The sequence below is a fragment of the Bombus vosnesenskii genome, unplaced genomic scaffold (genome assembly GCF_011952255.1).
Source record: "Bombus vosnesenskii isolate JDL3184/JDL3185 unplaced genomic scaffold, Bvos_JDL3184-5_v1.1 scf7180000013315, whole genome shotgun sequence".
Taxonomy (NCBI): domain Eukaryota; kingdom Metazoa; phylum Arthropoda; class Insecta; order Hymenoptera; family Apidae; genus Bombus; species Bombus vosnesenskii.
In genome coordinates this window covers 783,388-809,198 of record NW_022882961.1, presented here as the reverse complement: position 1 = coordinate 809,198, position 25,811 = coordinate 783,388, and the positions used below count along the sequence as shown (strand labels likewise).

Here is a 25,811-nt window from a genome sequence, read left to right as displayed (position 1 = left end):
CGGGCGCTCACGTGGCTCCCCACCATTCCATCCGTGCGTGAGACTGCTCCCTTCCGACGTTCCTTTCGCCGCGGCTTCGGTTCAGCTTCCCCCACCTCGTATCCTCGCGTGGCTCTCCCCCTCCAGCATGCCGCTCTGTCCTCGAAAGCTCGAATGCGACAGCAACGCCACGGAGCCTGCCGCTCCGCAGTAATGCGCTTGCTCTCGTGGAGTACACAACTATTCGTGGACAGTGTCGTTTGTTGCTTCGTGACACGCAACGCGCGTTGTCCCGCGTTCGTGTTCTCTCTCTCTCTCTCTCTCTCTTTTCGTCTCTTCTGTCTGTTTCTTTGGTGTGGATCGCGCGCACGGTGACTCGAGTGTTCAGTGATCGTCTCGCGATATGTACATAGTTCACTCGAACTGCGTTCGTCTTTCTCGTATTATTTATCTCTCTCTGGTTTTTTGCATTGAGAAGTAACTGAGAGAGTATTGCAGTCTATACGTTATCGGATAGAGTCTGTTGGCCGAAAGTTTGATTCGTTTTCGGAATCGACGCGATAGAAGAGTCGGAGCTCTCCTAGTGTAAAAGGAACATAAAACGAGAAAACTCGAGAGCGTGACGGACTATGCCGAAACACGGCCATCCAGTTGGGAAGCAGCGTGGTCGCGCGGGCTTGGTGTTTGGGTCGCCTAGCGGCGACTGAGTTCGGGATGCTGAAAGTTCCCGCGGGAGTCGGCGGAGAGTGTTTGCAGAAGGAGGAGAAGAAGGCCGGCAGGATGGGCGGGAGACGAGGTGTGCTGGTCCGCGACGTAGGTGCGCACCGCGACGCCGACGACGTGACGGCCACGTGCCCCCGCAGTTACCTCGCTGGTTGTCGCCACTAACTGCTGCACTAGTGTATAGTCGTTGATCGTAGATAGTTGGTCGAGCGAAACGGTGATCGTACGACCATAATTTTTCACACCGCGTCGTAAAAACAAGTTGTATAGTCGAGTGTGTGATTTTCGTCGATAGATGGAGTATAGAGTGTATTACCCGTGATTTTTCCCGTTTCGTATCTCGTATCAAGTGCACTGTGACTTCGTTGATCGTTTTTAGTGTTTCGTTCAGCCGCCATTGGAGATATTCGTTCATAGGATTTGAAGTTGTGAAGTTGTTGGATACTTTAGTGCGACAGACGCGAACAGGTGGTATTCGCATTGTTAATCAACTCGAAGTCGAATCGTTCTAATAGATAATCGAACATCCCGCTGGTGAAAGGAGTGAGGACGCTGACATTGAGCGGTGATGAACTGGATGTCACGGGGCGTTAATTCGTTGTCCCTCGTGAACCCAACGAATCAAGAAACTTGAAACTTGATACACGAGGTGTCGTCCCTTCCGTCCTAGCCGCGTGCACCGAGTTCTACTTTTTCGAAACATACCGCGAAGTGTTGTGATTCCTCGCCGTGATTGTTCGCCGTGATTAATGGTGTTCTAACTTGAATCCTTCTTAAAGGTCGAACCAAACGTTACGAATTTGGGTTTATTACTGCTTCAAACTATTTGTCAACAAATTGCGTTCAAAACACTGTTCCTACGATTCTCCCACGGTCACAATATATTCTAGAAACAGTGTCTTTAAACGTACAAGTGAAAAACAAATAACATCGAGTTGGAGCTTCATTGAGGGGCATTGTGTAAACGCAATAGGTTCTGAAAAATAGTGCCTCTAAACTGAGCCAAAAGCGAAATTCGATTAACAAGAAATTTGGCATCGTGGAAGCTAGATAGATTTCTGATCGAGCATCGAAAGATTCCCGCGCTCGTACCCCAGTCATCAGGCCGACGGGAGTTCGACGAGAGGGTGAAGGGCGTCGTGGAGGGGGGAGTGATGCCGGTGAGGGTGGCACAGCGCCCCCCAGGTGGAATACCACTGCACGCCGGCGTGCCGGTAGCACCCAGCAGCGTAACCGCCTCCGGTCCGTCGGGCCGGTGCCTCGGGGGCCCGGCAGCGCCCCCCGCCGGCTCGCCACCGCTGCCGCCCTCCTTGCAATCGCTTGGCGGCGGTGTGAGCAACAACGCCAACAACACTGTTGGTGCTGCCAGCAACGGCTCCAGCAACGGTAACGCCGGCCTCCAGAATACCGGCAACAATAATAACAATATAGTCGGGAACAACAACGCCGGACAAAGTATCGCCGGCACCGGCCTAGGAGGCATCAGCACTACGAGCGGCGCCACGAATCCCTTGCAGGCGATGGCGTCGGCGGCGGCCTCGCTAACCCAGTTGAACAACATGGCGAATGGCCCGCTGCCGCCGCTAGCGGCCACCGGACCGACCGGACCGCCTAGTTTACCGCCTCCACAGCCAGCCACTACGCCGACTCATGGGGGTCCACCGACGCCGCACGCTGGTGTCACCGGTGGACCCCATCTTAATGGAGCTTCCCCTAGCCCTCACCCGATGCCACCTCACGGAATGATGAGCGGGTCGCCTCACGCGCCTCACCCACATATGGGTGGCGGCGGACCCTCACCTCATCCTCACCATCCCGGACCTCACATGGTCGGTTCGCCGCACCATCCTGGCCCACATCCCATGGGTCCCGCTGCTAGCATGATCGGAGCCAGTATGCAGCCTCAAGGTGGCCCTGGGATGTGCGGTCCTGGACCCACCGGTCCTATGGGACCACACGCTCATCCGCAAGGTCCTGGAGTACCCGGACAGCCTCACATGCACAACGATCCTTTTTACTGCTCGCCTTTTGGATCACATTACTTCAGGTAAATTCTGTGACCGATCATTTATTTGGGTTGGGGAATCGAAGAGGATGATCTTTTGACGCAAAATTCTAATTAAATAGGAATTGGTATCTTGACACGTATTATATTTATGTAAAGAAAAGAGAACAGCATTTATTCTGTCTTGAAGTGCTCGTTGTAAGTCGTCCTTGATACATATTTTTCTAACTATTTTATGGAGTGTGAGGCGAGGTAAGGCGAAGGCCGTGACTGGTGATGAATTTCCATCGGACACGGCCACGACAGCCTGCTCACCTTTGGCTCCATTGGGAAACACGACGGAGGAAGATCAATCTTGCCGCGATTAGAGAACCGTATCCGCGACAGAAATAAATAATCTGTCGCCACGTCGACTGTAACAATTTTTCGTCACGCGAAACAACGCTCGCCCGTTCGACGAACGAGTTTCCGTAGTGTATTGGTGCTTTCTTTCAAGAAATGGTCACGTGAAATTCGTGAAAATGGTGTATCGCGCGGCCGAAGGAAGTTCCGAGCAAAACGTAAGCGTGTCTCGTAGCTGTGATCTGCGCATTCGAAAAACACGAGGTATCTTTCCACGCGTTTCTTTTTCTCGATTATAAAAGTGCATAAATAAAAGGCAAAAGAAAGTTGCATTTTTCGTCGTATCTTTTTTTCGAAGTCTGAATCGATTCTGACTGATGCAGATGTTCATTGGATTTTAGGTTGCGTTGGCGTATTATTATTCTGTCAAATTATTTTATGCATTTATGGGAAATTTAAAGATATATAAAAGGTTTATAAAGTGTCTAAACTAGAATGCTCGTTATAATATTTAATGAATGAAACGAAGTTTCTAATTCTTCATTTATGTCGATAAAGATACGAAGTTGCATGAGAATTTGCGGTTTAGTTATCACGCACAGAGATAAAAGGTTTTTTTCATTCGACTCTTTGCTTCATCACTGCAGAATAAATTATCTGACACTTGTTACAACAATGATCCAGCCTTTGCTGGATAAGGCTTAATACGAAATATTTAATTGTAAGAATTTTATAGTTGGATACTATATTCAGACTGTTCCTTTACGGCTCGATACTTCGTTCCGCGCCAATCGTTTGGCAGTCTCTCACTAGTACACTCTCTCGGGCGTAGTAACAGTATACTCGGAGAATCCGTTATCATAGCTCGGCCAGGATCTTCCTGGTGGGTGACCGTTGCACGGTCGAACGTGCCTCGAAATGTAGCCGCTAGTAAATAGGCTTGTGGAGCTAACCAAAATACTTATTTACCCGATCCCCATTCACAATCGTTCTTCTCCATTGATATCTCACCTGCTCAGCTTTGAGTTTCATCTTCTCTTTAACACATTCACTGCGTTTGGCGCAAACTTTTAGATATTTGCGTGGAGTCGGCCAAAAAACACGAATATACTTAAACACGGTGGAATCCTTCGAAAATTCCAGTCAAACGTACTTGGTAATAATCGTGGAAACTTTTATCATAGCAATAATCGATGAATCGGAAAGCATCAGGCATCTATCGTTCGTTATTTTTGTTACTTTAATATCTAAGAGATTTAAGAATTCGATAGAAGAACAAATCTAGGATTTCTGAAAAGTATCCTGGCTAAACAATACTCGTATCGTTCCGAAATTCTATCCGAACGTACTACAACCATTTCGTTCATTACAATCATGCGAACTTTCATTGGAATAATCGGGATAGAGATGTATTTGGAAGTAGCCAGGGATCGATGGTGCATGAGGCAATTATCGTGGACACAGCGAGCATGTTCGCGAGTCAGGTGCCCTGGAAGTGTCTGGGACACGGTTCTATCCGCAAGTTCAGGTGGCCCGCAGGTGGGAGGCGCCCCTTTGCGCAGGTGTACGCGCAAAACGCGACTTCCTTCCTCGTCTGGAGAAGGCCAGAGCAGAGTAGAGGGCCGTCCAGAACCGATACCCGGAGCGTAGCTACTACGACGGTGACGATTATCCGGTTCTTCTCCTTCGACCTTCCTTGTATCCGGTCTGGACGTCTCTATCGGCTCGACATCATCTCCCTGTTCGCTGGCCCCGTCTGGTAATCGCCAGGGCTCATTATCATAAGCGTTCCACGCTGCTACATTCGCACGAATCGTCGAACTACTTCGTTCAACAACCGCGACCATTTTCGTCCCCCTTCTAGTCGCGATTTCTCGAAGATCTTTCAGCAAAGATACATTTATATCTAAGCTCGATTTATTGAAACGAAATTTTACTTAGTTTCAGATTAAACGAACGCTTACTCATTGACTTTATCTAAATGTAAACTCTTATTATATAAACATGTAGTGGGGAGAACCGATGTATTTCTATTTCAATTATATGACCTGTTTCTTTTAATAGCTCAGATGCAGTTGTGTTGTATTTTCACGATTTTGTTTTCCGTATACTAGAAAAATTGGTGCAAGCGTAAAGTTGTTGTAGAACCATTCGTATTCTTCGTTTTCTTCTACGTTTTATTGAAATATAATATTCTTATCTTTGGATATTAACTCAGTAACATATGTACAGTCCTCTACCAGTTGTCTCTGCTCTGAGATATTGTAGCCGCGTCTTATTAATTTCAGTATTTCCTTAGTCGTCGTTCGTTCTAAACTTTTGCGCTTTGAGAACAATGAAATTATGACAATTAAGAACAATCCAAATTAATATTTCAGTGATGCGTAGGTACCACGTATTTAGGTATATATAAGTATACAAGAATGTCTAGTACGAAGAAAGTAGTATGCTAATGGGATAATCAAGTAAATCGAGATTGATTTCTGATTTCAATCAAACTTTTACGACTTTAAAATTAGCGATATGCGACTTATTATTATAATTGGCTCATTATTACATTACGATATCGTTAAAGAATTAACAGGGAAATTATAAGAGTTTTATTTTCTTTTCACTAAATTGTAAGAGAGAAAATGAAGAAAGAAAGAGGAATAAACGAGAAGGAGACGATGAACGAAGTTTCGAGCGCAATCGGAAGTCGAACGTCGTCGGTGGACTTATCTTATCGCGGCCTCTCGGTAGGATAAGAAGGACCTTGATCGCCTCGCGACAAACTGTATCGGCACCTTGGTTGGTTGCGAGCCTCTGGTAGTTTTGCAAATTTCTATATACGCGTTCTCTTTACTACAATCTCTTTTTTTATTACTAAAAATACAAATATATTTCATTCTATTATTATATCTACAAGGAAGTTCGCGTGACCATTTCCATTCTATTATTTTCTAGTTCAAAAATATTGAGAAAATTTACTACAAGATCTATATACCATATTTCCATTAATGTTAGATTATCCTAATAACCCATTCAGGAAATTCATTATTTTCTAACCTGAGAATTTTCGAAAAATTTATTACAACACCAAGTTATTCTATATCCATTAATTTTCAATTATATCCTAATACCTTAATAGATCCTAACAATCCATAGTCAGAATGATCGGTACAAGCGGTTTTCGCGTTATTTCGATCAGTCAAACGTTCAAGTAACACTGGGAAATAGCTTTGCGAAGGAAACGAAGCGACTATCGAGGTTTTGGTGGTTCGCGAGCGGCAGCATCGCGGTTCTAGTAAATCGCCGGTACGAATCGGTGGATGACGAAGGGGAAGAGCCGTGGAAAGAGGAAAGGCTCGTTTCACTGGCGAGGCACGCGAGGAGATACCAGGCCGAGTGCATGAAGCCGTGTGCAGGTAGCGTATCAAGCCGTATCGTCGGTCGGTTCCAGTTTCACGTGAAACTGTTCGTGCAACCAAGCAGGTTCAAGGCAAGCCTGAAAAGTGGAATGCACGTGCGTGTAGATGGAACACCCTGGAAATCTGAACAATCGGCGGGATCTAGTCTTTGCGTTGTAATAAACGAGACAGTTTAGTTAGTTTTCTCATTAATCAACTATGATCCTTGGAACATTCGACATCTTGTTACTAAAATAATAGGAAGAGATATTTTCAGATGGTTTTGTAGAGAAGCTTGAACGCGGTAAAATTCAAAAAATCAGTTCTATCGAAACTAATTATCACTAAAGCACCATTGTACACAAGTAAACATATTCCTATATAAGCGTATACTTTTGGTATCAGATGCTAAAAAACGGAAGAAATTCGATTCTCGATTCGTGGTCATTTTATTTTCCTGTCAAAGTGTTGAACTGGCGTAAAGTAAGAAAGGGAATTATGTGAGTAGTGGTTTCTATTTGCAACAAGGAGAGGTACAAGAGCGTTCGTATAATCCCTAAAGAGTTATTAAATCAGATCAGCTGCCCCAAAACGTGCAAAGTTTATCAGACCGCGAAGGCTCAGATCCAATCTAATTCCCGGCGTTCGCTCCTCTTCGGACGTGGCAGGTCGGCTATCAAATGCATCAAGCTTTTCCACGCACTCGATTAACCCCGCCGCACTCAATCATTCACGCGGTAGCGTCTTCCGTCCCTTCCAATTACTTTCAAAGCCGAGGAGCCGGCCCAGGAAGCAAGATAAACCTAATCCCGGTTCAGGTATACGTGTCCGAAGCTTTCTCTCCGGTTCAGCTTCCAGACGTCGCGTATAGTACTAGAACATAGTAAAGAGAATAGAGATCTACGGAACAAGGCGAACAGGGAACGTAAGATCCTGACAAGGTGACAATGAGTACGAGAAAGGCCTTTCTTGAGTCATGGTTTACCTAGGAATGTCGATACAGGTGTCCCATCGGATAGGTGCAATTTGGCAAATGTCCGTTGCTATTATTAAATCAACTTAATTATGATTTTTTTAGTAATACTTCCAGGTATTCCATCTTAGAGATATTAGTCGTTATCGATAGATCGTAGTTTCCTATGAGGATTTATGCTTTTGAAAACGCGGATAGATTCAAACCTGGACGACAATGTGTTTGGTCATTTCTCCTTGGAAATTAATTCTTATCGATAAACTGTGGATATTTATAGAAATTCGTATGTTTAGCAAGTTACGTAAAGAATACAAAGTTGGATAAAAACTTCTATCTACTAAACGAAGAATTTTATATTTTAGTTTGTTATTTTTATATTTTTAATCGTTACAGTCCTACTGATCACTCGCGTTTTTGTCTTTCTTAATTAAATGGTTCCTATATAACGAGGAAATTCTATCACGTTATTCAGAAGAAGCAAATCAAACTTTTTTCGTGTCGAAAGTATCGGAAAACTATTTAGTCTGACGGTGTATCATTTCTGTTTCGATCGATTTCTTGGCTGTAAAACACGGCCGATGAAAGAACAATGTTCTCTCGTCCGGTATACAAAAGACGATTCGAAAGTTTAGTTAGGAGTATCGAGGTAAATAGCTGGATGACAGACTGGAATCGATTATCGTTCGCGCGGATCTTCGCGATAACAATTTCATAGCTCGATAAACGGTCACTGTTATCGCGCTTCGACGCGAAACTAGCGGAGATTCGAAGATAATTGGCCCGATTCTCTCTGTTCCTCCGGTTCGTTCCTTCGGTATAAGTGTCGGTTACCGGATTACCGATCCGACGAGACGTCGTTCTTAATTGAAAATGGATTCACCGTGTTGTGTATCCACTCGAAAAGTTGCAGACACTGCGGCGTGTTCGAGGTGTTAACAGCTGGCTTGGTCGATAAGGATCTTTGCGGTCTGATAAATGACGAGTAGTCTATTCGCTTTGCTATTCGATATCTCGAACGATTCGACTTCGTGTATTCAACGGAAATTTCAAACGATCAATCATAGGCCGTAATAATTCAAAACCACTCCGGGAACACGACCAGTGTTCCTAGACTTTAACTCTAAAAACTAGAGAGAAATGTAATACCGATGTTTAGTTCTGGAGCACCTGCTGCTCTTGAAAACTACGATAAGAAGAAACTTGGCCGATTCTCGTATGAAATATCACCTGTACCGTGACTAATCTAGAATCCCTTTCCAACTTGTGTGTACGTTTTGCTACTGTTTTCGATTTATACGACTACGATCTTTCTCAAATTCTTGTTACAACCAAAGGCTAAATCTCGCAAAGAACGCGTCAGATATGGTTCTTGCCGAATTCAATGAAATTTACTATGGTGATAATTTTATATGTACGATAAATGTAATCTAAACCTAAACCGAGAAACTTGCGTTTGAAATTTGGAAAAATCTTATGGTACAATGTATCAGGACATCGAAACGCTTTATTCGTCAATGAAAATGTACGACAATTTTAATGTTTCGTATAAATAATACATTCGTAAATGCTATCCTCAAGCGTTGGAATATTTTCATGAGCCGGTATGGAATTATCATCGTAGGAAAAATTTTATTGAAATCGGTAGGGGTCACGCACGAAGCTTGTCTTGTCTAGGAAAATTCCCGATATTCCCGTGGTTGGCCACAGTCTAGCCAGTGGAATCGAAAGTTTATGATTATTTTAACACGAGCTGTTGCTTCCTTGTGGATTCGGGCATTTTATTTTTATCGCGGCCGTCTATTTCAGCCGATGCGTTTCGAATTCGTTTCTCTAACCTCTTCTACAGGCTACGAGAGATGTGTCTTGTTCCATTCGAACGAAACGAACTACCGATGCGGGGAATAATGGCCGATCGGCAAATCGAAAGCTTCAGCTATAAATAATGAAATTAGCGCTGCCTGTCCAAATGCAGCACGTGACCTCGCGAATCTTGCCAAGTGTCTGTGTATTCCGTAGAGAGCCGTGGGTTCAACCGATCTACCTGCGCGGCGCACACTCACGAGCCAGTGGTTCCCAATTCGATTTACACGCTGTCTTTTCACCAGTTCTTTCGAGGAATTTTACCAGAGAATAGTTGAATATCAGTAGAATGGCCTTGTGTATCTTTATATCGAATCTAGTGGCTCGGTTATACACACAGCACTCGTTTACACAATGGATACATTGCTTTTTGTCAAGCTTTTGATATCTTCTCCTTTCGGAGTAATTTTTAGGCTTGATGAATCGCCTGATTGTTGTACAGTATGGATTATCAGTTTCGGTATTCATTAGTCGAATTATTACTGGAAATAATGGTGCATTAAGAGTCGCGTAATTGGAGGAAACATGTTCTCTGAAATATTTCCTATTTGTTACATAAAACGGTGTTTTGCTGATCTCAGTCATGCGACGATTGCTCGGTGAACGTCGATACGCGTTTCCTTCGGAATTTTTAACGTAATCGGTTGCGTTCGAAAGAAGTACCTTTAGAATCGTGACGCTTCTAAGATTTCTTCCAGCGATCTTGCGAACCTTTTAAGCGTAACAATAAGAATACTAGCTTTTGCCAGAGTCCAAATTTCGATCTCTGTTTCCTTGTGCCCCCAATTGTTGCCAGATTATTCCGGAAATCTCGGCGAGTTTCGTTCGATCTACGTACCAAGGTCGTATTTCAAATACGATCGTCCGCCTTAAGTCTAAATTTAATTTCTTCTTTTCGCCTGTTATCAACCATTAGATTTTAACGACTAAGAGTATAAATCTCCAGCGATACGTTTTCGATTGTTTAGTTCTTATCAGAATCCGCAGGACCAAAAAAAAATGTACGCGTGTCGTCTTTGGATCTCCACTTTTGCGTCGCGATTCTTACGTCATGGTAGTTGCATAATCTCGCATCTCAGGCGCGTGCTGCGCCATGCACAAGTCAAATCACTATCTAGGTCTACCAATCTATCGAGATGGATTTCCAAATTTTACGTTCTAACGATCGATCCTTCTAACCGTAATCGATAAATCTATTGTATCGAATCGTTTAAACGTCCATCGTAAGACCGAGACGACTTCGGAGACTGAGATGTCGACTAGTGCCGCCGCGCCTCCAGAGAACGCCGCTCCTACGTTTCCTCGGTTCATTAATTCACGGATGAAGAATCGAACGTTGGAATGAGAACCGCGAGTGATTTGCCAGTGAAGCAGTTCGTTGGCGTTGGAGTTGGCTCGGCTGGTCTCTCTTCTCTCTCTTGCTCCTTCCTTCTCTTCTTCTTCTCCTTCGTCGTCGTCGTCGTCGTCGTCGTCGTCGTCATCTTCTTCTTCTTCTTCTTCTTCGTCTTCTTCTTAGACTCGCGCTCTGCTCTCTCCGCGTTCTCAAGGCCGCCTCTTCGAAACCTCTCTCTCTCTCCTTCCTCTCCTCTTCTTCCTTCTGTTCCCTTCCTCCGCTTCTCTGCCTCCTCTGCCTCCCCCACCGCCTCCAACTTTGTTGCCTCCTTTCCTTCCACACTCCTCTCTTCACCCCCTCGACAGGCCACGGCATCTTACCTCAAGCTGACTCTCCTTCCTCTTCTTCGGCTCTCTGCGAACCCCTCGCCTCACCTTTCTCCATACTCTACACTACCGTTCATAAGCATTCGGACACATCCAAATTACCGCAAATTTGTAAAATATATACAATTCGACCCCCTGTAACGCGGCAGACATATACTTTCAGTGTTACACGAATTTTGTGTTCTACGGGAGCTGAAGTGCAAAAACTTTTTTCTTATATAACCAAAAATAATAATTATTTTATTTTTGAACACCAGAAACGTGAGATATTTCCGTGTGTATGCTTACGGAATAATTTAAGCAAGTGAAATTAAAATCTAACCAGAATCGCACGAAATCAAGTTCCAAGCATCGCTTTTTGTTCACTGGTACAGCCTTTCATCTGAATTTTCAGTTTGACAATTTCTACGTCTTTTATATGAAAATCTCTTTGTTGGAATTATTTCTTTAAGAATTATTTCACTTTTACTATTACTTCTCAATTTCCGTCATACGAGATGACTACCAATCTTTTGTAAAGTGTTATATCAGGTCTTATTGTAATTTAAATGAAACTCTGACCTGACCTTGGCCTTTCATCTTATCTCACCTAAGCCGCGACGAGCTCCATTTTCCACAAAAGAGTAGTTTTTAAATTCGGTATAACAATTCCAGGTTACCAAAATTATCTTTCTATTCGCTTTCAATATTATCCCTACAGTTTTACAGATATTGTTTCACATAATGTCGAAATATCGAATATATTAAGGTGTCGCGTTAAATAGTCTTTTTATAAAACTTGGTGAATTTGTCAGCTATTTCGCAAGCCTCGCGCGTCCTCGCGAGGGAAGCCAGCGCGCGCGTCGCGTCCAACTTTCCAACCTGGTCTTCCGAGTCGAGCCGATCGAACTCGAACGAGAGAAGCCACCGCGGCCAGGAGGAAAGCGGAATCCTGGAGAAATTGCCGGCACCTTGCGAGACGCGGGAAATGTCGTTCGACCAGTTCCTCCGTCGTTTTGCCCCGTGAACGAACAGCTACCTAGCGCTCTAGGTCCGGTTTCCAGTCCCTTCGGCGAACTTCCAACGACGTCCCTTTTTTTTGCCCACGGCATTCAGACTGCTAGCCGCTGACGTTTCTTCCACGCGATCACCGTCCAACATGAGGAAGGTTATGGTCACTGGCCAGCTTCTGTTGTCGGAAATGCACGCTGATTTCTGCTGATTCGTCGATGGTTCTCCGATTTTCGTAAGGTTGGATTTACTGCACGAAGATGAGACGGATAGGTGAAGCTTCGTTCAGTTTAGACAAGTTAGTTGGATCTAAGGAGTCGAAGTTAGATGAATCGATTAATGAGAACGAGCGTAGAAACCGGAAAGGATATTTCAAGACACTCAAAGACCATACGGTGTATGCAGAGTAAAAGTTTTCTTATGGGAAGAAATGTTATTAAACGAGATAAGTTCCGATTGAAAAAGGTTTTCAAGTGTTTATTAACAACGGGAGCATTGAGAGTAAAAATGGACTATCTTCAATATTCAACGAACAGACGAACATGTGGTTCGTCGTCTAAAAAATTATGATATCCTTCGTAATTCGTAAGTTTCCAGTTTCGTTGAGAATTTCCCGCGTATCGGAGCGATACGTACGTGCGCGCCAACTGCCCTCGGAATATGCACGAGGAAGAGTGGGAAAGAGAGAAGAAGAAAGAGCACCTCCACTTTATTCCCGGAGGTTTTTTTTTCGAAAGACGAATCCCGCTCACCTTGAAAGGTACGTCGCGTGGCTCGTCGTCAAGCAGTTCTCGAATAAGCCCTTCGAGCCGTAGAAAACTTCGAAAAACCATTTAGAAAAGCTATCTTTGGGATTTTCATTCTCGTCGTGCAAATCGTTTGAAATCGACTGCTGTTAGAATTTTTCTCCGTTGCAAGAAAAATGTTTAACCGTACGTACGCTTATCTTCGAGACACTTTATCCTCGGACCACTTTCAGTTTCCGGTTGCGTGAAGATTTAAATTTCGATTGACATAGATCGACATCCGATGTTATGACATCGAAGACTCAGCATTAATTCTGTTACACCTGTCGATTATGGGGAGGGGGGTGAGAAGTTAGCAAAAGAACGCCAAACGAATTTCTTTGTCTTCCTATCGTAAAATAAGAATCTCTCGGAACGCGACATTTTTTTCAATGGAATAGTTGAAAAAAGAGTTTGAAGACGGACGTTAATGCTTGTTGAAAGGAGAATAAAAAGAAGGAACCGAAATAACTTTGTTAGTATAATTCCATGTGCTAAGGCTACTGAATGTTAACCGGATCCTTGTCACAAGGGTTCGCGGCTTAATCCGGATTTATTCGGTCTCTTTTATCCGCGGAATGATCGCAAACGTAGACACGCTACCGTAACCCAGTCACGTGGTGCCGAATCGAGGTGGGAACCATTCGGAGTCAGTATGCTTCCGCGGGACGTTTAGTCTTGGACTGTATGGTTCCGCACGTGGAACACATCTTGACCATTTTAGGAAGCGGTTTCAAGTGGTCAGAATCATTACATCTTGCTGTGATCATATACCGAAGGCTAATCCCGCTAACGTGCGCCAGATCACGATGAAGCCAGTTAGGTTAAGCGCTTGCACATCTTCTTTCTCTGATTGTCTTTCTTTCGATATTAATTGTTTTCTTCGGCTGACGAAGATTATAACGTGATCGATTCTATTCAGCTTCTGGAATTTTCATAATTGTTAGATACTCCTATACAGGTACAAAGTATTGTAAGAAGGAGAACTTTCACTACTTTGTAACGGTAAAAGTCTGCGCGATATCACAAGTTAAATATCTATCTAGTTAAATATCTTTCTAAAATTCTATTCTTGTTCTCTAAAGTGATTAACTGGGTTCCCTAGTCAAACATTTCTGAGGTTAGGAAATTGAAGATTAAAGAATAAAATGAATTTCCGGTTCGAGTTTCAGTTTAAAAATAATTATGATTGAACAAAAATATAATACGTAGAAAGATAGAAGATCTTTATATAAATATATCGTATAATCCAAAAGACGTCAATTCCTCTTGCTCGGTTAAATTCTGATAAACTAATAAACTGAAAGTGTATTTATTTGAGAAAATTTTATGAAGATATTAAATCAGTCTAAGAGTGAACCATATGAAAGGAGAAAAAAGGTGTAGAATCAAGTGGCTTTCTAAATGGCGCGGCACATCTCTCTGCGCCATATGTCGAGTAGCAGGCAAGATTTCTCCGATTCCTCGTAGAATCAGGAACAACGTTGGCTGGGGTGGAAAAACACGGAAGGGATTCATAGGGCAGCCTTGTGCAGGCGGAAGGGTCGTCTTTGTGTCGCACTTGGTGTGGTCGGGTATGGATTCTCACGGGACGTTGCGCACACAACGTCTCACGGCTCGACTATGTTAGCGATGGCTATAAGTTGTTACGTGTACAAGTCGTTCCCATTACTATTAAACGTTTGCTCATTCCGACATCAATCTTTTACAATTCTAGCAGAAAAGCTAAAACAATTCTACCAGTTCTAGAGTAACATATCGCTAGGTTAATAAATACAAACAGGGACTAATAAATTATTCGAATGCTGTAACAAACGATCCGTCTTAAAAGTACCAGAGAAAAAAATTCCCGATAGTTGTAAATTCTTAATCTCATGGTATGACTATCAAAAAAACAGCTACGAACTCTCACTATCAACTTGTTATATCAATTTTTATCTCGTGCTATATCCGGGAGGAAATATGTACCAAATAGCCCTTTTTACATTTGCAACTTGTGTAATTTCTTAGTAATTCTGCTCATGCAACTACTATGTTATAAGAATGAATCTAATATGATCATTTTGTTGAATGAAATATATAATGTTTGATAATCATAGATATTTAAACGCACTTTTTTCTAACTGTTATCGTGCTGATGAAAAAAAAATTGAAACCTCTGTTAGACGCGAACGATCCTTAGCCAATAATTAAGTCTATTAAAATTCGTTTGATCGTTGTAAATTTATATTCTACTGAGACAAAAAATTAAATTGTTGGAATTTTCGTTTAAATGAGGCCATTGCTAGGTTCGTTCGTGGGTCTCACACTAGGAAGCCGACGAACACGCCAATACAGTCGAAGGGAAGAGGTTCCTCTCCCGCAGGTTCCCACGTGTTTCCGACCGCAAGCCGCAGTTATAACGGCGCAGCCGCGACTCGTCGACGAAGGACGAAGCGGTAGCAACGCTACTGTTTCCATTGCCATAGCGCGGACGAGTTCGTCGTCCTGCGGTACGGTAGCAATAGCTACGTACCAGTAACGTGTCTTCCTGTTCTTCTTGCTGTTCCCTCGAACCCACGCCACGTGGGATAAACTTCTCTTCGACGATGAGACAATGAGAGAATTCTGAACATACCAATACAGGGTGTCACAGTAATCTCGATACAATCAGCAAGAGACTAATTTGATGTGAAAATGCGTCAAAACTGTAGAATGAAATTTTATCGTAGGTCGTCTCGTTTGAAACTTTTAACACGTTCCAGTTCGATTTTTTTGGAAACTCCTGTTGATTGTTGATTTATACCTAATCGGTAATTAATCGCGTTTGGACATATTTAACGAATCTTTCAGCTCGATTTTCTCGAAAACGAAGCGTCTCGTGAAAAAGATTTATTTTATATTTTTGATTTATTTCTTTATAATTTATAATATTATAATTCTTTATAATAATATATTTATTTCTTCCTTTTGCATTCTCATTACTTCCGTTCCTCTCGTTCTGCAGCTTTTTATTTCGACTTATTCGGACTTATTGATTGCTCGTTCCGTTCGTTTCTTCTTCTGCTTTGATAATTTCTACATAGCCATTTTTCGTAATAGCTTTTTACTGACTTGCCCCGCGTTTTTTTTTTTTTGAACACGATGTCTCTACATTGTGCGTGCCTCTTGGTTGCACCTTGTCGCGGGATTGCGTTTTTTTCCTCGCCTCTTCTCTCTTTCTTATTCTTGCGCGGCCGTCGTCTTTGTCGCGGCCAAGCTGTTCTAGCGCCTTGGAATGAATCAGCCGGCTCGGATGGGCGAGTTCGCATGTACCGCGTGCCGGGCAAGGCCGCGTTTTTACGCCACGAGAAAGAAAAGGAGCGCGCTGGCTCGTGCTAGGATGTTTGTGCTCGTCGAGCTCGTTTGCTTGTTCGGGTCGTAACCGGGTCGTGCACGGGATCGATGCAAGAGACAAACAACGCGAAGTTGCTCCAAAAGGGCGTCCATGTTGTATGAGTCCCTCAGAAGCGGAATTGATCTTCGCTTTTGCTGAATTTCTAAATTCGATTACCCAAATAACTATAGCCAATTATTACTCTAACTTTGCAAAAGAGTAATTATTCAATGATGAATGAAAATCTCTAAATAGATTTGACAAATTTATGGTAGATTATACATTCAGACGTATGTAGTATTAAAAACTAGAAGCGAAGCTTCCAATGAAATTTACTGGATATATACCATCTTTTCTTACGAGTCCTTTTTCTAGGAAGCTTCTCCGCTATCGTTTAATCAAATTGAAAACTCTTCTTTCTTAAAGTCTATGATTTATTATCGCAAACATTTTCTTTATTGTTTCAATAAACTTGAAATTACTTGCCCAACATCATTTTCTTCTACGTGTCCTCTTACCAGAAAGTTTCCCAATTATTGTATAAATATTTCAAGCAACTTTTGATCAGCGACAAAGCGTTCACGAGTACGTAGGAAATTTCTTTGCTGGTTAGAAACGATTTCTCCTGTTGTCGTGACCAACCGCAAGGGTGCTCGATCGTGGAAGAAAAGTGGAGCGAATCGGCGCGCCTCAATATGCTATCAACGCCCACGTGCTCCTATATCAGATTTTATTGTATTTCATATTCAATCCTACGAAACAGGCAATGGGAGTAATTGGAGAGATGGAGACTTCGGAAACCCAAGGGAACCAAGAATGGCGAGACACTCGGCTAACCCAGTTCCGTATTTGGTTTCGCGATCAGACCACCATTTCCTCCGCATTTTATAGCGAAAAACAAGCGGTTACGTTTGCCTGACAGCGATTGAGTTCTCAATCGCGAACTATGCGTAAATGTGGGTTGAATTTTCTGTTGATTTATGGATGAATGCGAACATAATTTTCTATTAACTTTCTATTTTAAAGATGTATTATTTTGTTTCTTAAGTTCGTGTTTTCGTAACAGTAACATGATCAGATATTCAGCGATGAAACGATACACTACAGCAGAATTCCATTTATTTGAATCTTATTTATTGGAATGAAATTGGTTTCTATTGGATTAAGCGAGCTTCCGTCATAATTGCTGATTTGAACATGAATTCTTCTATAAATAACAAATAATAAGTACTGAGAAAAATTGGCGAACTATTATTATATATGAACCGTTTGTCTCTGAACTAGTTCGGATTTTGATGCAACTTTGATTATAATAAATTTCTTAATTTCATTATCCAGATACGCAATCAGGATTCGACTTCTCAGAAAGCAAACGTATTCCCACAGATATATTTATCCAAGGGATTCTATAAACAGTATAAACAATCGTAGAATCCAGCGGTTTAGCTAGGGACTTTCCTTTTCTCCTAGAGAAAACTGACGAAACACCAGTAACAAGTTCGAAACATCATGCTCGAGAGTAGAAATTCGAGCAGAAACCCGCGACTTTTACTTTTGAAAGTATCTCTTGCCTCGTCAACACGATCGAAAGTCAAGATACTTTCAACGATAAACTATCGTTCCTCCTCTTTTTAGCCACGTGATAGGCTCAACGTGATAGAACAGGTTCACATTAGCAACCTCTGGTTGAGAATCTTGCTCAAATCTTTGAGAATCTTCGTGAAAATTGTATTTTCATTCTTACAGTGTGAAGCCGCAGCCGATTCATTGGTAAAATATGGAATGCCAAACGTCAGAGCGTCGCGTGGCCCGTTCGGGTGAAAGTTTCTCGGTTGCGTCGTCTACGCCCTTAATTCGAGACGTTCGCCTCGGAACATAGTAGTTGGACAAAAGTTACGCGTAGTTACGTGGCAACTTGCACACAGGGTTGTGGATTAAACCGCTAAAGGAGTCTGAACTAGCAGCCTGTGGATCGAGTCGCTTGTGCGTGAACTTTCCACCGATATCGCAATTTCCGAATATGGAATTTCCATTGCAGTCTCCTCGAATTTTGTTCCATCAGTCGTACGATTTCGAGGAATTCCAATGATTCGAAGTTTACGTTTATGATAATGCTATACAGGCTCACGCGAAAGTACTCGAATACTTGTAGACACCTTCTACGAATATATTATGTGATTGAATGAAAGACAAGGATTGAAGCTGAAACAAATATCTATTCAATTATCTTAATAAACTTATGACTTATGACTAGACCGCGGATGTTTATGTAAATTTGAACTTTTTTGTACATCACTAAAGGAATAGAACCTAAATGAACATTCTTTTCATTCTCTAACTATTATAAGCAGTACTTCACTTTGGATATTTCATGTATTCTTGCACGTTATAGGTATTCCATACATTTGTTCCTCATTTTTCTCATTAATTCGTAGAGTTAATCGATACTCTACCGTAATAAGTGTTTCAACACGCTGTACTCTGCTTTCTTTAGTTTTGCAAGTCACTTTAACGAGACAAAAATAGCCTCGACAATGATCGATCACGCAACGATAAAAAGTGCAACAGTTATGACAATATCTTGTTACTCGAGTAATTGCACGAACGTAACGCGCACGTCAATAGTAGCAAACATATGAGACAATTCTCTAATTGCTACTACTGATGTATCGCGTAGGTGCGTTACTGGTAGAAAACGCGAAGAAAGAAGCACTTTCTCCTGTCATAGGCTGGGTGGCCAGGTGTTTCCCGACTACTGACAGCGCTATCGTGTAGCGGCTCGCTAGGTTAATCGGTTGACAAAAGGTTATGTCACTCCTTGTTGGCTGTACGCACGCAGGTACACGCGTGACTTCCTGGTTACACGGTTGCCTGCGCGCTTTCGCTCGACTCTGTTACTCGATCGACTTTGCAAACTTCACGATCTCCCATGAAATCCATTTAATACTCCATATATACACTGGGTCACGCGAAAGTATTTGAACATTTATCATAGAACACTTTTACGTCCACGTTGCGCGTATTACATAAATATTTTGAAATTTCAATATATCCACATTACATTTACGAACGTGAATGTGTTATGCCAATGATGCTGCATTTCTTTTAATTCGATGTGCATATGTTTATCCGGAATGAGTTAATGAAATACACGCAGCGTTTTTCCTTGGCGAGTCAACGCGTGTTTAAAAAAAAAAAAAGAAAATGGGATAAAAAAGCGCTCTCGCGCTGAACACCTTGCTATCAATCATCGGCGGAAGTGGACGCGGTGTCGATCAATTTTTATCGTGGGACACTCGTGTCAATATCTCTGCGAACCAGTTGAAAAATAAAATGTCCACGGGAATGGGAATGAGAAATAAAAAAAATGCGCACTCGTATACATAGGAAAAAGATTAAAAAAAACATACACGTGAAAATTGAAAAAAAAAAAAAAGGGAAACAAGAAGGGAAAGCGAAAAATTGCAGTTTCAATGGTTGCGTGGCGCCACGTGGCTACACGACGCTCGAATTACATGTCCACCCTTTGTGGAGGCTCTTCTGCGGTCGCGGGACACCACCCTATGGTAGTGCGATTACACAGTATGACCCGTTTACGGTCGTTTCTATCTCGTTTCCAAAAATCGCGACCGCGGGGACCAAGCGTCAACGACAAGAACGAGAACCGCTAACTTTAGGGGCTGGGTAATACGCTGCAAATGACTTCCACGGCCACTACTCCATAAGGGTTTCTTTTTATTAATCCTCCAAGCGTTTGTTTAATAGACCTGCTTTTAGCATTTTCAGTTTCTTCGAAAGCATCTGGTCGTTAACCAGATATCATCACGGACAAGTAGATTGAGAGTTTCTATTGAAATTTTTTAGTTTTCTAACTGGAACCGAAAGGTATAGAATCTAAATGGGAATTTGCTCCATCCATTGAATATTATATCGAGAATTATATTTTAGGTATTTTATATGAACTCGCTTACTCTCCAGTCGATAAGGCTTTCTTCTCATTAATCGTTCAGTGTTTGTTCAATAGCCCTGCTTTTAGCATTTCAAGCTTCTTCGATGGCGTTCGACCATTAAGTAAATAGCTTACTATTATATATATCATACTAATGGATAGTTCGGGAATGTTGATATATTTATATTCAACACACCTAATATATTCATCGAAAATGTTTACGTGTGTTCGAATATTTGCATGAGCCTCCGTATCTCGTTTTATCTGTTATCGAAATTCCTCGTAATCGAGGAAGGTGCAGAAGGAGGATAAGGATTTTTGGTAAATAGAGTAAACGGTTAGGCGGCAATAGAGTTAAAGGAAAGTGACCGAGATTCACGACACCAGGCACGTGTCCCTCGATTAAAAATTAATCAAGCCCCTGGGGCGGTCGGTTCTTTTTTTCGCGGAAGCTCTTTTGCGGTCGCGGGACACCCCGGGGTACGTAGTTAACGAGTAGTTACGGGCCGACCCTCTGTGGTTCCTCCACGCTGCTATGGCGTTCCGTATAGGAGGTTTACCTATATTTAGCCCGATAAAAATACCATCGCGCCTCCCGCATGACGGCCTCCTGGCCCGCCATTCCCGATTTAAACTTATACCAACTCTTGACTCCCTCTGCTGCCTGCCGAGTCGTCGCGAATTCGCCACGCGAATCGACGTCCTTCTATCGAAACACATCGACGACTCCTTTCAGATTACCATCTCCACGCTTTCAAATCCTTTGGAGATAAGAACGAATCGCTCAGTTCGTGTCTCGATTCGATCAGTTTGGGTGGAGTAGGATTACTTTGACTCCACTTTAACTCCATTTTTTTGACATTTTTATTGCCAAAGCATTAGTGATCGACGCTTATCTCATAATTTCATCGATTTTCTCTAGCCTTTGTCTCATGGTCAATAAGCGGCTCGTTTATAATTCGAAACAATTAACGTTAATTCTAAGTTGTATATAACATTTGAAATTCCGCGAGTTAGACTTCCTCTAGTCCTTTTCTTCGTTCGAATTTATACCAACGGAGAGAGCAAACTGTGCGAGTCATCCTGGCTCGACTCACGGAGCTCGTAAATTCGTGATACAAATCGGTGTCTCGGCGACAAAAGGCTTGAAGTGCCGGGTTGGGATTTAGGGAGCTGCACCCTACCTCCTGTAATTGAATCGACGAGAGTAGAACACGTATGTAGTTTCTTCGTTACATGTCGTAGATTATTCGTAGACTAATTTTATAATCGTTATCTGGCCTGAATTACGTATCTCTGGATAAAGTGGAATCTTATCGAAAATCGTTGAACGCGGTTTTCCAAAGCGGAGCTCACCGCTCTCACGACTTTGTACAAAACCGACGATTATCGTCGCCACGATTACGTCTGTACGTTGTCTCTGGTATTTTCTAGTGGAAGTAGGACAGCGAACGATATTTTTTCCCTCTCGGAACAATGACTGCCTTTATTCACGTTTCCTCGCCGTGTTATCAATTAAGACCGAGCTCTGATGTAACACTCGAATATCGAAGCGCTTCATTTCCTGATAACTCAATGTCATTTCGTGCCTGTTTTATTATCGCTATCTTGAAAATTAATGCCACCGTCAATCTCGGTCACACGGGCAACTATTGATCGAACGAGCTTTTTTCAATAAATGAGAAAGTACGTAGACTAGATCAGAAGAATCAAAAGTTAAAACGACACAGAACTACATTCTATTATTACGTTAGTTATCTTTGTCGAATAGACAACGAGTCAAACGTTTCTAAGCTATAAGCTGCCTAGGCTACGTATAATACTCAATAAAAAATCAATCAATTAAAGATCGCAAAATTGTATTTTATTATCATTCTATATATATTATCTTCATCGATTAGTCGTATTTTTCTCTCCCTCTCCTAGAGAAATCTCCAGATAACGGCTTGCCGATGAAACGTACGAATTTATTGATCGGCGTCGTAACAGGTAAAGTGTTGAACAGGGCAAGCGATAAACGGTTTGTTAAACTAGCACGTGTCGGTCGGTAAGACATCGTCGTGTCGCCGTCAAAATCGTTGTCAAAGCTGTTCGCGTCAAACAGCGTCGCTTCGTCAACGTCAACGACCAGCCAGCTCGACCACACAGTTTCGGCCCCTCATCCCCGTTACATTTTTTTTTTTTTTTTCGTGGTCATATTCTCGTGGACGCGATCCAGTTGAAAATCTCGCGCGTTCCTCCGACAGGTAGTCGCGAGAGAAACAGATAAATACGTAGCAATGGAAAACAAGATTTTAAACGGCGACTGGACGTTCTCCAATGTTTGACGCGCGAGATCGTGCGCGTGCTTGTCCTCGGTGGTCTTCGTTGCGCAATGATAACGATGACAAAGACTGTAGCGACAACAGCGCGATAATGACGTCGGGACGATGCGATGGTTTTTCACAGAACGTGAGCTTTAGTCACGCTCCCTGTGATTCCGGGCTCGCGGAATTCGCGTTTAATCGGCCGAACGCGACTTCCTTTGAACGCTTCACGTTTCAACGTTTCAACCAGCCCCGTTTGAGCAGACTCTGTGTTGCCTCAGTTTCGCTTTACAGCTGATCCCCGACGTTCGTTGCGCGGAATTAAGGGAATATACGTTTCGCGAAATTAGACATGCTTCAATTTGGGATCATCGACTATCCCGGCCGTTTCTGGGGCTTTCCAATCCCGAAGAATCAGCGTTTGTACGTTAGTCTTTGCAGATCCATAATCGGGATATTTCGTAGAGGTTTATAAGTTTTAGTTTTAGTTTTTACTTTATGAATGTGATTGGAGAAACATACAGAATCTGTGGATGGTAAGTGGATAGATGGTATTACAGTTTAAATATTTTACACAGATTATTCTAGCATTTTTAGATCGTTCGCGGATTTCTTGCAAAATCCTGTCAAAAACAATATACCTACGTCGCTAATTATGTATCCAATCCACTGATTGAAATTCGAGATGAGCTCTATAGGATATACCTAATGATAAATTCAACTTTTCATCTCCATCAATCTTCTATCAATAGAAATGTTAACTTTGAAATGTTCTAGTAACACCTAGCGATTATTTCCGACCCCTTGCTATTCTCCGTATTATTTTTTTCTGTTGTTTTTTTTTTTTTTTTGTAGCTTTCTAGTAAAACTTTAAACGCGCTCTATTTATATAACGCTTCTCTCTTACTTATATACGGAATATTCCCTAACAAACTTCGTAGAACCTAGAAATACCTAGAACTCGCTGTATATTCCTGCATGTTACGTGCATTTTTGCACCTTGAGGATATATCAGAAGCGCACCAACATTCGCATAAACTGTATTATACCGTGTGACAGATCACAGTAGACCGAGCACCGTCCAGAATTAGACGCGTAGCTGTTTAGCAATTTTGCCCGAAGTAGAACGGGTTAAAGCGATATTGCAGGCTATCGCTGTCACTCAAAAGTTCTCCCATTAAATATCACGGTGATCTTTCGACGAAGATAAGAGACGATTTCGTTGTGTGCCTCTCTTTTTGACACGCTCGACGTAAAAAGAGAGAACTGAAGGAGAGAGAAGAGAATTGGTCGTGACAGGTAGTGCAGGTGAACAGTTGCGTAATTAGTCGAGGTTGAGTTAGGTGCTGCTGATTGGTGGGGGAGGCATCTAACGAGTTACGTTTCTCGCGGTAAACACACGTACTTATACATACAGGTCTCTCTCGAACGGAGGTCGTATTCTCGCTTTCTTAAACAACGAAGACCGAGATTAGTCGGTATTTTCCAATTCTTCTCCGCGGACGCCTGTTTTGAAATACACTGGCGCGCGCCTTGCTCGCAGAGTAATGGCGTGCTCCTGAAGGCTGGAACGATTTGTATCGAGATCTTGCTTCAACGTTTTGCCGCTTGATTTATGGCGTTCCCACGTAACACGTGATCAAGATTTTTCAATGCGTCACGGTTCAATGTGTCTGTCGAGATTCTACGTAGATCCCTGGTTCGTAGAGACTCGATTCTTAAAATGGTAGGTGTCGATTACGCGTTATACGCGGGTACACGTTTTACTTGAAAATTTTTGCAACCTGGGTATGCGAACGAATAATCGTCGGTGCCGGTTTTTGGTCGTTAGAAGACACCATTACTCCGAAATCATTTTCCTCCTGTAGTCCTCTTGAAAGGATTAATTCGAAGAGTGGATACTTGGCGAGCGCCCGGTAGGTGAAGCACGAGTCGGTATCTAATCCATGAGTGGTGAGGTCACGTCTGAAAAACCGCATAAAATGTAAAAAATAGAAGACTACGTGTCGCGCGATAAGCGGCGAAAAAATGGACATTTTAAAATACGAGTGGACTGGAGGAAGAGAGAATGGTTATAGGACGAAAAAAGGATTTTTCATAATGTATTTTCGTAATAACGGGGTAAACCGTAGTCCAAGATAGACGGAGACGAAGCTGTGGGTGGGCCAATCGCCCACTTCCACGGAACTTCATTATGCAGTTTCTAATAAATTTATGTGGCCGTGATAAATATTCAGGCGTCGCGGCTATTTTAATTGATATAACGAAGGAATATTCATGAGGAAAATTAGAGGGACCGCTCAATTTATGCGTCTCGTACGTTCCCGAATTTCTGTGCCTTGGTTACACGAGACGAGAGGATGCGTGGATGCAGCATCGTTCCACGCATAAATTCACCATCGTGGATCAGCTGGAACACACCGGCCGACAACTTTGTGGATTCGACGCGGATTGCACGAACGATAGACTGACGTGTTTGTAATGTTGGGCGTTATCTTGCAAACTACAAACTCGTTGCGTGTATTGTGTCATCCAGTGCTAGCGCATCTACATATATATATATCTGATTGCTTGTTCGTTCGAATTCCTAATTGCTGTATAGATAATTACCAGTGACTGATCGTTTTCTTTAATCCTAGTTTCAGCCACCATTCCTATAATTCCATCATCGATCTCTTATTTTCTAGCGAAAGTATCGTAAAATTACTTCGAATTCCTGTTATTTGACTATTTTGACACGTATTGTGCCACCTTGTATACGAATGTATCCGAAATCGTATACGACTGGCCAAAAATAGGTTTAAGAATATATTCTACGATTAATTTCAAACAACCTGAACAAGCAACTTATTTTTGGTTAGTCGTGCGCGATTTCGGATTACTTTTCATTAAAGGAATTTAGATTTGTCACCTATGGTGCCTTCGCCGCACGAAATTTAGTAACCGAACGTGATTTTTACGTATTCAAATATAACGCGAGGTTGTTTCTCTATAATTTTCATTTACACCTGTCCGAGCCAGGCTGTCGTATAATTGCTGCAACTGCTTTGGCTATGATTTATCACGGTGGTCACGTTCGAATAAGTAGTAACTTAATAAGACTTCCCACATGGTTTCGCCTAAGAAACTCAATGCTTTCAATAGGCTGTCAGAAACAGCAGCCCTGTTAAGTGACTTTGAAATATAGCAGCGTATTTTATTGACTGGTCTAATAGCCGCTGACACGGCCGATGGAAAATCGTGATTCCCGATCAGAGAGGAGCGGTGACGCCGGTTTCCACGAAAGGATCCTTTGTTAAATGAACTGTGAACCGCGCGTTCAGGTGCGCAATAACATTAGTACTAGCAACGTACGACGAGATTTCTGAGCACCGCGATTACGCAAACGGTTGACTGACATCTTACGAATGTCATTTTCTGCTGCAACAGTCCCTCT

General features: G+C 42.5%; 1 protein-coding gene across 3 annotated transcripts in view; it reads left to right on the top strand.

The window, feature by feature from the left end:
* Nucleotides 1-210: 210 nt before the first annotated feature.
* LOC117235322 (LIM domain-binding protein 2) overlaps nucleotides 211-25,811 on the top strand; it is a 75,266-nt gene continuing 49,665 nt past the window's right edge. Inside the window, exon 1 of one of the 3 annotated variants that reach the window (XM_033497219.1) lies at nucleotides 211-2,749. In XM_033497219.1, the coding sequence (XP_033353110.1) occupies nucleotides 1,857-2,749 (893 nt within the window). In that variant the 5' untranslated portion in view covers nucleotides 211-1,856. The remainder of the gene's footprint in view (nucleotides 2,750-25,811) is intronic. The other 2 variants (XM_033497218.1, XM_033497216.1) reach the window with 2 other exon arrangements.